General features: G+C 48.1%; 1 protein-coding gene across 1 annotated transcript in view; it reads right to left on the bottom strand.

The window, feature by feature from the left end:
- LOC140188839 (solute carrier family 22 member 6-A-like) overlaps positions 1-13003 on the bottom strand; it is a 57467-nt gene that overhangs the window by 32884 nt on the left and 11580 nt on the right. Inside the window, exons 3-5 of the mRNA XM_072245491.1 lie at positions 4928-5082; positions 3466-3634; positions 96-219 (exon numbers count right to left, since the gene is read on the bottom strand). Of these exons, the coding sequence (XP_072101592.1) occupies positions 96-219; positions 3466-3634; positions 4928-5082 (448 nt within the window). The remainder of the gene's footprint in view (positions 1-95; positions 220-3465; positions 3635-4927; positions 5083-13003) is intronic.

Below are 13003 nucleotides of genomic sequence, written 5' to 3'. Positions count from 1 at the left end.
ACCCATTACTGAGGTCACTCCGCAAACTTCCCATTGGGATACCCATTGCAGGAATGGCGGTGACGACAGGGAACCCGTCTCCCATCAGCACTCACCGCAGCAGTTATCTCCTCGGCTTCCTCTTTCTTGCCGTTTATCCTCGCCACTCTCTTGAGCTGTTTGAGAGCCATGTCAGTCTTGTCATTCATCACGAGCCACCGGGCGGACTCAGGAAACCACCTGTAAACAGGGAATTTCCGGAGTTAACCGGCTCAGCATTCTCTCCACAGATGGGCGGAACGACAGGAAAATGCAGTAGGTTCTCTCTGAAACCTGTTAAATCTTGAAAAGCCTAGAGTGGATGTGAAGAGAATGTTTCCTACAGTGGGGGAGTCTAGGACCAGAGGACACGGAGAGAGTGGATGTGGAGAGGATGTTTCCTATAGTGGGGGAGTCTAGGACCAGAGAACATAGATAGAATGGATGTGGAGAGGATGTTTCCTATAGTGGCGGAGCCTAGGATCAGAGGACACAGACAGAGTGGATGTGGAGAGGATGTTTAGAATGAATAGGATGTCCCTTTAGAACAGAGATGAGAAGGAATTTCTTTAGCCAGAGAGTGATGAATCTGGAATTCTTTGCTAAGGATGTTTGCAGAGGTCCCAGATGTTGGGTACATTTAAAGCAGAGATTGATAGGTTTTTGATTAGTCAGGCCATGAGACGTTATAGGGAGAAAGCAGGAGAGTGGGATTGAGAGGGATAGTAAATCAGCCATGATGGAATGGCTGACTTGATGGGCCAAATAGCCTAATTCTGCTCCCTATGGCTTATGGTCATCATTTGCTTGGGTGTTATTTCAGATTCATTGATTTCTCAAAGGAATGAAATATGTTATTTGTGTTAACAACCAACACACATGGTAGTGTAGCGGTTAGCCCAACACTTTACAGCACCAGTGATCCGCGTTCAATCCCCACCGCTGGCTGTAAGGAGTTTGTAGGTTCTCCCCATAACCATCGGGGTTCCTCCGGGTGCTCTGGTTTCCTCCCTCAGTACCGGTTAGGGATAGTAAGTTGTGGAGAAGTTATGTTGATGGTGACACTTGTGGGCTGCCCCCAGTACGTTCTCGGATTGTGTTTACATTGATGCAAACAACGTATTTTACTGTGCGTTTCAATGTCCATGTAATAAAGCAAATCTTTTTATCTGTCAGTTTTCTCTGTTCTACATCTGTGTTCCGTGGTCCATGTTCTACATAGAAACATAGAAAATAGGTGCAGGAGTAGGCCATTCGGCCCTTCGAGCCTGCACCACCATTCAGTATGATCATGGATGATCATCCAACTCAGAACCCTGTACCTGCCTTCTCTCCATACCCCCTGATCCCTTTAGCCACAAGGGCCATATCTAACTCCCTCTTAAATATAGCCAATGAACTGGCCTCAACTGTTTCCTGTGGCAGAGAATTCCACAGATTCACCACTCTCTGTGTGAAGAAGATTTTCTTTATCTCTGTCCTAAAAGGCTTCCCCTTTACCTTTAAACTGTGACCCCTCGTTCTGGACTTCCCCAACATCGGGAACAACCTTCCGGCATCCAGCCTGTCCAATCCCTTTAGGATTTTATACGTTTCAATAAGATCCCCCCTCAATCTTCTAAATTCCAGCGAGTATAAGCCTAGTCGATCCAGTCTTTCATCACATGAAAGTCCTGCCATCCCAGGAATCAATCTGGTGAACCTTCTTTGTACTCCCTCTATGGCAAGAATGTCCTTCCTCAGATTAGGGGACCAAAACTGCACACAATACTCCAGGTGTGGTCTCACCAAGGTCTTGTACAACTGCAGTAGTACCTCCCTGCTCCTGTACTCGAATCTTCTCGCTATAAATGCCAGCATACCATTGGCCTTTTTCACCACCTGCTGTACCTGCATGCCCACTTTCAATGACTGGTGTATAATGACACCCAGGTCTGGTTGCACCTCCCCTTTTCCTAATCGGCCACCATTCAGATAATAATCTGTTTTCCTGTTCTTGCCACCAAAGTGGATAACCTCACATTTATCCACATTAAATTGCATCTGCCATGAATTTGCCCACTCACCTAACCTATCCAAGTCACCCTGCATCCTCTTAGCATCCTCCTCGCAGCTAACACTGCCACCCAGCTTCGTGTCATCCGCAAACTTGGAGATGCTGCATTTAATTCCCTCATCCAAGTCATTAATATATATTGTAAACAACTAGGGTCCCAGCACTGAGCCTTGCGGTACCCCACTAGTCACTGCCTGCCATTCTGAAAAGGTCCCGTTTATTCCCACTCTTTGCTTCCTGTCTGCTTACCAACTCTCCACCCACACCAATACCTTACCCCCAATACCGTGTGCTTTAAGTTTGCACACTAATCTCCTGTGTGCGACCTTGTCAAAAGCCTTTTGAAAATCCAAATATACCACATCCACTGGTTCTCCCCCATCCACTCTACTAGTTACATCCTCAAAAAATTCTATGAGATATGTCAGACATGATTTTCCTTTCACAAATCCATGCTGACTTTGTCTGATGATTTCACCGCTTTCCAAATGTGCTGTTATCACATCTTTGATAACTGACTCCAGCAGTTTCCCCACCACCGACGTTAGGCTAACCGGTCTATAATTCCCTGGTTTCTCGCTCCCTCCTTTTTAAAAAGTGGTGTTACACTAGCCACCCTCCAATCCTCAGGAACTAATCCAGAGTCTAAAGAGTTTTGAAAAATTATCACTAATGCATCCATTATTTCTTGGGCTACTTCCTGCAGTCCTGACGAAGGGTCTTGGCCTGAAACGTCGACTGTACCTCTTCCTAGAGATGCTGCCTGGCCTGCTGTGTTCACCAGCAACTTTGTTGTGTGTTGCTTGAATTTCCAGCATCTGCAGTATTCCTGTTGTTTAGTTATTCAATTGGTCCTGCCATGTCCTTGTTCCCCATGATCAATTCACCTGTTTCTGACTGTAAGGGGCCTACATTTGTCTTAACCAATCTTTTTCTTTTCACATATCTATAAAAGCTTTTACAGTCAGTTTTTATGTTCCTTGCCAGCTTTCTCTCATAATCTTTCTTTCCCTTTCCTAATTAAGCCCTTTGTCCTCCTCTGCTGAACTCTGAATTTCTCCCAGTCCTCAGGTGAACCACTTTTTCTGGCTAATTTGTATGTTTCTTCTTTGGAATTGATACTATCCCTAATTTCCCTTGTCAGCCATGGGTGCACTACCCTCCCTGGTTTATTCTTTTGCCAAACTGAGATGAATTATTGTTGTAGTTCATCCATACATCCTGTGTTCTGTGCTCTGTGTTCTATGATCTGTGCTCTCTGGTCTTTGGTCTGTCCCAGCTTCTTCCTGCCAATAGTTGCCGACCCAGGTACTTTGGGAAGGAACCCCATGCACACTGAATAGGTGCCTCCCACGGGAGCCCATCATTGACGCGCCTGACGCGGGACTTACCAAGAGTAGAGGAAGAAGACGTAAAAAGGCACGGAGAGGACCAGGAAGAGCAAGCGGCCGTCCTGGATTCCATACGCGATGCCGGGCAGGATCAGCTGGCCGAGGGTGTAGAAATAGTTGCAAAACGTGGCGGCCCGTATCCGGAATTTCGTCGGGATCCACTCGATGCCTGAATGGGGAAGAAGCAAGAACGTCACTGTGCGGAGAGCCGGTAGAGGGTCCCTCCTGAGCCCAGAGAGGCCCGGAGTGAATCCCAGTCACTCATTTCATCGGGGAGAGTGAGCGGGGCTCAGCAAGGCAGCCGAGTGAGAGTTCAGTAGAAGGGTGTATGATGAGAGCGTGGGGGGGGGGGGTCGCGAGGGAGAGGGGAGCGCGAGAGAGTGAGGGGGTCGCGAGACAGTGAGGGGGCGCGAGAGAGTGAGGGGGCGCGAGAGAGTGAGGGGGCGCGAGAGAGTGAGGGGGCCGCGAGGGAAAGGCAGGCGGGAGAGAGGGGGAGCTAGGGAAAGAAAGGAGGGTGAGAGAGAGAGAGAGGGAGAGTGTGAGAGAGAAAGAGAACAAACAAAAGCCCGTCAGGGATTGCGAGCAGTTTTGGGCCAAATGGCCTAATTCTGTCCTTATATCTGATGGTCTTATGGCCTTATCTAAGAAAGGATGTATTGGCCTTGGAGAGGGTCCAGAGGAGATCTCAAGAATGATTCTGGCAACAAAAAGGTTCATGTATGAAGAGCATTTCAAGGCTCTGGTCCTGTATTTGCTGGAGGTTAGAAGAATTGGGGGGGGCAGGGCGCATCTCATTGAAACCTATCGAATATTGAAAGGCCTTGATAGAGTGGATGTGGAGAGGATGTTTCCTATAGTGGGGGAGTCTAGGACCAGAGGACACAGATAGAGCGGATGTGGAGAGGATGTTTCCTGTAGTGGGGGAGTCTAGGACCAGAGGACACAGATAGAGTGGATGTGGAGAGGATGTTTCCTATAGAGGGGGAGTCTAGGACCAGAGGACACAGATAGAGTGGAAGTGGAGAGGATGTTTCCTATAGTGGGGGAGTCTAGGGCCAGAGGACACAGATAGAGTGGATGTGGAGAGGATGTTTCCTATAGTGGGAGAGTCTAGGACCAGAGGATACAGACGGAGTGGACGTGGAGAGGATGTTCCCTATGGTGATGAAGTCTAGGACCAGAGGACACAACCTTGAATAGAAGGACGTCCATTTAGAACAGAGAAGAGGAGGAATTTCTTTAGCCAGAGGGTGGTAAATCTGTGGAATTCATTGCCATGGGCAGCTGTGAAGGTCCTCATTGGGTACATTTATGGTGGAGGTTGATAGGTTCTTGATCGGTCTGGGTGTTAAAGGCTACGGGGAGAAGGCAGGAGAATGGAGTTGAGAGGGTTAGTAAATCAGTCATGATGGAAGGGGAGCATGGGTCAACAGCTGAATTCTGGTCGTATGGTCTCACGCACCCAGGCATACTGTGTTGAGTATTATCCCTGACACCGCTATTCCTGACAGGACCCTCCAGAAGCAGTAGAGTGGGAAGGAGGAGGAGAAGGCGCCACACGTCCCGGAAACCGCCTGCAGTAGGTGGGACGACAGTAGGACTGTCCGCCGCCCGTACCTGGCAACCAAAAGCACCGGGTAAGACATCTCACCTCGCTACCTAAACATGAGAGATTCTGCAAATGCTGGAAATTCAGAACAACACACACACATGAACTGCTGGAGGAACTCAGCAGGTCAGGCAGCATCTATGGAAAGAAATAAGGTTTTGGGGCAAGACCCTTCACCGGGGCTGGAAATGAAGTGGGGAAAGAAGACAAAGAAAGAAGGAAGACCGTAAGACCATTTCTTTGGAGTGAAGGAGGAAGAGAGGATAGAGGTGTACAAGATGATCGAGTGGATGGGCAGAAACTTTTTCCCGGTGTGGAAATGGCTAATATGAGGAGGAATAATTTTATGTGCTTGGGGGGGGGGGGGGGAGGGGGAAGTATAGTGGGGTGGGGATGTCAGAGGTACGTTTTTTTACGCAGCGAGTGTTGGGTGTGTGGAACGCCCTGCCAGGGTTGGTGGTAGAGGCAGATACATTAGGGACGTTTAGGAAACTCTTAAATAGGCACAAGGAGAAAAGCCATCCCTTAGACATTCTACATATTCTCTCTCTTGAGGTCCAGTTTTCCCAATCCACTTTCATGTGAAAATCTCCAAGTTAGGAAGGAAGTTGAGAAGCAGGACCTCAAGGGTAGACCTCCAAACAGCAGCCAGGATGTGGATTACAAGTTACAGCAGGAGATAGATAAGGCATGTCAGAAAGGCAATGTCATGATAATTGTTGGGGATTTTAACATGAAAGTGGATTGGCAAAACCAGGTCAGTACTGGACCTCAAGAGAGAGAATATGTAGAATGTCTAAGGGATGGCTTTTTCGAACAGCTTGTTGTTGAGCCCACTAGGGTATCGGCTGTGCTGGATTGGGTGTAGTGCAATGATCTGGAGGTGATAAGAGAGATTAAGGTTAAGGAATCCTTAGGGAAGAGTGATCACAATATGATCAAGTTCACATTGAAATTTGAGAGGGAAAAATAAAATCCAATGTGTCGGTATTTCAGTGGAATAAAGGAAATTACAATGGCATGAGAGGGGAACTGGCTGAAGTTGACTGGAAAAGAACATTTGTAGGAAAGACAGCAGAGCAGCAATGGCTGGAGTTTCTGTAAAAAAATGAGGGAAGTGCAAGACAGATATATTCCAAAGAAGAAGAAATTTTCAAAGGGAAGAAGGACACTACCGTGGCTGACAAGTGAAGTCAGAGCCAAAGTAAAAGCAAAAGAGAGGGCATACGAGGAAGCCAGAGCTAGTGGGAAGATAGAGGATTGGGAAGGGAACTAAGAAGGTCATTCGGAAGGAAAAGATGAATTATGAGAGGAAGCTGCCAACCAATATCAAAGAAGAAACTAAAAGCTTTTTTTCGGTATATAAAGGGTAAAAGAGAGTCGAGGGTACATATAGGACCAATAGAAAATGACACTGTTGATATTGTAATGACAGATGCGGTGATGGCAGAGGAACTGAATGTGTATTTTGCATCAGTCTTCACAATGGAAGATGTCTGCAGTATACCAGACATTCAAGAGTGTCAGGGAAATGAAGTTTGTGCAGTGAAAATTATGACTGAGAAAGTGCTCAGGAAGCTTAATAGTCTGAGAGTGGATAAATCTCCTGGAACTGATGGAATGCACCCTTGGGTTCTGAAGGAAGTAGCTGGAGAGATTGTGGAGACATTAACCGATAATCTTTCAAGAATCGATAGGTTCTGGCATTGTACCAGAAAATTGCAAATGTTACTCCGCTATTTAAAAAGGGTGGGAGGCAGCAGAAAGGAAACTATAGACCTGTTAGCCTGACATCAGTGGTTGGGGAGTTGTTGGAATCGATTGTTAGGGATGAGATTACGGAGTACCTGGAGGCACATGACAAGATAGGCCAGAGCCAGCATGGTTTCCTGAAAGGAAAATCCTGCCTGACAAACCTACTGCAATTCCTTGAGGAAATTACAAGCAGGGTAGACAAAGGAGATGCAGTAGACATGGTGTACTTGGGTTTTCAGAAGGTCTTTGACAAGGTGCCACACATGAGGCTGCTCAGCAAGATAATAACCCATGGAATTACAGGGAAGTTACTAGCATGGGTGGAGCATTGGCTGGTCGGCAGAAAACGGGGAGTGGGAATAAAGGGATCCTATTCTGGCTGGCTGCCGGTTACCGGTGGGGTTCCACAGGGGTCGGTGTTGGAACCGCTGCTTTTTTACAATGTATGTCAATGATTTGGACTATGGGATTAATGGACTTGTGGCTAAATTTGCCAATGATACAAAGATAGGTGGAGGAGTGAGTAGTGTTGAGGAAACAGAGAGCCTGCAGAGAGACTCAGATAGTTTAGGGAATTGGGCAAAGAAGTGGCAAATGAAATACAATTTTGGAAAGTGTATGGTCATGCACTTTGGTGGAAGAAATAAACAGGCAGACTATTACTTAGATGGGGAGAGAATACAAAATGTAGGGATGCAAAGGGACTTGGGAGTCCTTGTGCAAGATACCCTGAAGGTTAACCTCCAGGTTGAGTCGGTGGTGAAGAAGGCAAATGCAATGTTAGCATTCATTTCTAGAGGTACAGAATATAAGAGCAGGGATGTGATGTTGAGGCTCTATAAGGTACTCGTGAGACCACACTTGGAGTACTGTGTGCAGTTTTGGGCTCCTTATTTTAGAAAGGATATACTGACATTGGAGAGAGTTCGGAGAAGATTCACGAGAATGACTCCAGGAATGAAAGGGTTACTGTATGAGGATCGTCTGGCTGCTCTTGGGCTGTATTCCCTGGAGTTCAGGAGAATGAGGGGGGAATCTCATAGAAACATTCCGAATGTTAAAAGGCCTGAACTGATTAGATATGGAAAAGTTATTTCCCATGGTAGGGGAGTCTAGGACAAGGGGGTACGACTTCAGAATTGAAGGATGTCCTTTTAGAACTGAGATGCGGAGAAATTACATTCGTCAGAGGGTAGTAAATCTGTGGGATTTGTTGCCACGAGTGGCTATGGAGGCCAAGTCATTGGGTGTATTTAAGGCAGAGATGTGTTCTTGATTATCCAGGGCATCAAAGGGTATGGAGTGAAAGCACGGGAGTGGGGATGAATGGATGAAGCGGATCAGCCCATGATTAAATGGCGAAGCAGACTCGATGGGCTGTATGGCCTACTTCTGCTCCTATACCTTATGGTCTTGTGGTCTAACCTCATGATTGGTGACTGTGCCACACGATAGTGAGGATAGGAATAGGATGAGGTGGCAGGTAAATGTGTGGCTGAAGAATTGGAACGGGGGCAGCAATTCAGATTTCGTGACAGTTGGGAACTCTCCTGGGGCAGGTGTGAGCTGCACAAAAGGAACAGGTTGCACTTGAATCTGAGGGGGACCAATATCCTTGCAGGCAGGTTTACTAGATCTTTTGGGAGTGGTTTAAACAAATATGGCGGGGGGGTGGGAACCAGGATGATAGAGCTGAGGATGAGCCAGCAGGTTTACAAGTAGATGATGGGTGCAACATGAATGTAAGGAAGGACAAGCCCATGACTGGGTACAAATGATTAGGAGCCGAGAGGTAATGTTGCAGCTATATAGGACCCCGGTCAGACCACACTTGGAGTACTGTGCTCAGGTCTGGTCGTCTCACTACAGGAAGGATGTGGAAACCATAGAAAGGGTGCAGAGGAGATTTACAAGGATGTTGCCTGGATTGGGGAACATGCCTTATGAGAATAGGTTGAGTGAACTCGGCCTTTTCTCCTTGGAGAAACGGAAGATGAGATATGACCTGATAGAGGTGTATAAGATGATGAGAGGCATTGATCGTGTGGATAGTCAGATGCTTTTTCCTAGGGCTGAAATGACTAGCATGAGAGGACACAGTTTTTAGGTGCTTGGAAGTAGGTACAGAGGAGATGACAGGGGTAAGTTTTTTTATGCAGAGAGTGGTGAATGTGTGGAATGGGCTGCAGACGACGGTGGTGGAGGCAGTAACGATAGGGTATTTTAAGAGACTCCTGACAGGTACATGGAGCTCAGAAAAATAGAGGGCTATGGGTAAGCCTAGGTAATTTCTAAGGTAAGGACATGTTCGGCACATCTTTGTGGGCCGAAGGGCCTGTATTGTGCTGTAGGTTTTCTATGTTTCTAAATGCAGACAGAGCACAGAGTTAAATTGTACCACAGAGGCAAAATTCAAAAGCGCGAAGAATGCAGGACTGAAGGTGCTGTATTTAAATGCGTGTAGCATTCGGAAGAAGGTGGATGAACTCATGGCACAATTAGAGATTGGTCAGTATGATGTTGTGGGCATCACTAAATCGAGGCTGAAAGAAGGCCATAGTTGGGAGTTTAACATCAAAGGAGCTTTGTATAGAAAGAACAGGCAGGAAGGCATGGACGGTGGTGTGGCTCTGTTAGTAAGAGATGGAATTACATCTTTAGAAAGAGGTGACATAGGGTCAAAGGATTTTGAATCTTTATGGGTGGAGTTAAGAAACTGCAAGGGTAGAAAAAAAAATTATGGGAATCATATGTCGGCCTCCAAATAGTAGCCAAAATGTGGGGTTGAGATTGAAAGGGCATGTAATAAGGGTAATGTCACAATTGTAATGGGGGACTTCAGTATGCAAGGGGAATCAAGTTCGTGTTAGATCACAAGAGAGGGAATTTGTTGAGCGCCTTTGAGGTGGCTTTTTAGAGCAGCTTGTGCTTGAGCCTACTCGGGGAAAGGCCGTCTTAGACTGGGTGTTGTATGATGACCATGATCTGATTAGGAACCTTACCATAGTTTAGCAGGCAGTGATCGTATGAACTCGTACTGCAATTTGAGAGGGAGAAGCATTAAATCAGATCTATCACTATCACAATGGAATAAAGAGAATTACAGAGGCATGAGAGAGGAGCTTGCCCAGGCGGATTGGAGGAGGATACTGGTGGGGATGTCGTCAGAGTAGAGATGGAATAGTTCATAAGGTGCAGGATAGATATATCCCACAGAAGTTGTTCTCAAACGGCAGGGTAAGGCAACTGTGGCTGACAAGGGAAGTTAAGGATTACGTATAAGCCAAGGAAAGGGCAAATAAGGTAGCAAAAGTGAGTGGGAAGTTAGATGGTTGGGAAGCTTTTAAAATCTAACAAAAGGCAACTAAAACAATCTATAAAATGGGAAAAGATGAACTATGAGGGCAAACTAGCCAATAAATTAAAGCAGGATAGTACTTTTTTCAGTTATATAAAGAATAAAAGGGAGGTGAGCGTTGATATTGGACCACCGGAAAATGATGCTGGTGAGGTAGTAATGGGGGACAAAGAAATGGCAGATGAACTTTATGGGTACTTTGCATCAGTCTTCACTATGGAAGAGGATATGCCAGATGTCTGTGACTGTCAGGGAGTGAGTGCCATTGCTACTACAAAGGAAAAAGGCCAGGTAAACTCAAAGGTCTTAAGGAGGATAAGTCTCCTGGACCAGATGGACAACATCCCAGCGTCCTGAGAGAGGTTGCTGAAGAGAGAACAGATGCATTTGTCATGAACTTTCGAGAATCAGTTGATTCTGGCATGGTCCCGGAGGACTGGAAGATTGCAAATGTCCACTCCGCTCTTCAAGAAGGGAGAAAGGAAATTAACATTGAAACCCTACAGCACAATCAGACCCTTGGCCCACAATGCTGTGCTGAACTTTAGAAATGAGAAGTCAGTTAGCCCAACCTCAGCGGGAAAGTTTTGGAGTTAATTTTAAGGATGAGCTTTTGAGGTACTTGGAGACTAATTATAAATTAAGTCAAAGTCAGCATGGTTTCTGTAAAGGAAAATCCTGCCTGACAAATCTGTTAGAGTTCTTCAAGGAAGTAACCAGCAGGGTGGACAACAGAGAGACAGCGGATATCATTTACTTGGATTTTCAGAAGGCATTTGAGAAAGTGCCACACATGAGGCTGCTTAACAAGATAAAATCCTCTGACATGGACAGAGGAATGGCTGACCAGCCAGGAGGCAGCGAGTGGGAATAAAAGGGGCTTTTTCAGGTTGTCTGCCAGTGACTAGTGGTGTTCCACAGGGGTTAGTATTGCGACCGTTACTTTTCACATTGTTTGTCAATGATTTAGATAATGGAATTGATGGCTTTGTGGAAAAGATTGTGGATGATACGAAGATAGGTGGAGGGGTAGGTAGTGCTGAGGAAGCAATGTGCAGCAGGACTTAGACGAATTGGAAGAACGGGCAAAAAAGTGGCAGATGGAATACAGAGTTGGGAAATGAACGACAATGCGTTTAGGTAAAAGTGTAGCGGTGTGCTACACACAGCGTTAGAATAACCACACGGAGTCGGTGAGTTAGAGTTGCGATGAAAGAGATTTATTCAGACTTCGCGGCCTGCTTTAAAGCCTTCCCGTTCCCGTCCTCCCTGGGCGGGACTGCTGTGGGGAATGCATATTCCCAGACCCTTTCTGCGCGCGGGATTTTCCCCCTGCTGGTGAAGATGGCCTGGCGCCCTTTTTGGGGCCGGCCCTCTGCTTGCGCACGCTGTTGTGAGCCGGTTCGTGTGTGCCAGAAAGTGGGTTGCCACATAACCCCCCCCCCCCCAGAACCGGCGATACCTCCCCCAATGTCCACAGTCTGGATCGGCCTCTGTTTGGGAGGTCTGCCCCTGCGCCATGGTGCTTGAGCCTGGACCGGTTGCGCCAAGTCCACATGGGCCGGTTTGAGTCGGTCCACCGTGAAAACCTCCTCTCTCCCCCCAATGTCCAGCACGAACGTGGACCCGTTGTTCCTGATCACCTCGTAGGGCCGCTGTAGCGGTGCCCGGTGTCTGCCCCGTCGTACAAAAAGAAACTTACAGTTCTGCAGGTCTTTGGGTACACAGGTCGGGCTCTGTCCGTGCTGTGAAGTGAGGATGGGGGCCAGGTTACCGAGCCTCTCCCGTAGTCTGTCCAGGACTGCTGTGGGTTCTTCCTCTTGACCCCTTGGGGCTGGTATGAACTCTCCTGGGACGACCAGGGGTGCGCCGTACACCAACTCGGCCGACGAGGTGTGCAGATCCTCCTTGGGCGCCGTGCGGATTCCGAGCAGGACCCAGGGAAGCTCATCCACCCAGTTAGGCCCCTCCAGGCGGGCCATGAGAGCCGATTTCAGGTGACAGTGGAAACGCTCCACTAGTCCGTTCGACTGTGGGTGGTAGACAGTTGTGTGGTGTAGCTGTGTTCCTAGAAGGCTGGCCATAGCTGACCACAGGCTGAAAGTGAACTGGGCGCCCCTGTCGGAGGTAATGTGGGCTGGTACCCCAAAGCGTGCTACCCAGGTTGCGATCAGTGCTCGGGCACAGGATTCGGAGGTGGTGTCGGTGAGCGGGACTGCCTCTGGTCATCTGGTGAAGCGGTCTATCATTGTTAGGAGGTACCGCGCTCCTCGCGACACTGGCAGGGGCCCCGCGATATCCACATTGATGTGGTCGAGCCTCCGGCGGGTGGGTTCGAACCGCTGCGGCGGAGCCTTGGTGTGCCGCTGCACCTTGGCCGTTTGGCACTGCATGCACGTTTTGGCCCATTCCCTGACCTGTTTACGAAGCCCATGCCACACGAACCTGTTGGCGACCAGCCGGACGGTTGTCCTGATGGAGGGGTGCGCTAAGTTGTGAATGGATTTGGAAACCCGCCGGCGCCAGGCTGCTGGGACGACGGGGCGGGGTTGGCCGGTAGCTATGTCACATAGTAGGGTTCTCTCACGTGGGCCTACGAGGAGGTCTTGAAGCTGTAAACCGGAGACTGCAGTCCTGTAACTGGGGATCTCGGTGTCTGCCTGCTGTGCCTCTGCCAGCGCTGCATAGTCCACCCCCTGGGACAGGGCCTGTCTAGTAGGTCTGGAAAGTGCGTCCGCCACGACGTTGTCCTTTCCAGAGACATGCCGGATGTCCGTTGTGTACTCGGAGATGTAGGACAGATGTCGCTGCTGGCG

This window comes from Mobula birostris, chromosome 28 (assembly GCF_030028105.1).
Source record: "Mobula birostris isolate sMobBir1 chromosome 28, sMobBir1.hap1, whole genome shotgun sequence".
In the NCBI taxonomy this organism is placed as follows: Eukaryota; Metazoa; Chordata; class Chondrichthyes; order Myliobatiformes; family Myliobatidae; genus Mobula; species Mobula birostris.
Note: the sequence above shows the minus strand (reverse complement) of the source record. Positions and strands in the feature narration are given on the sequence as shown.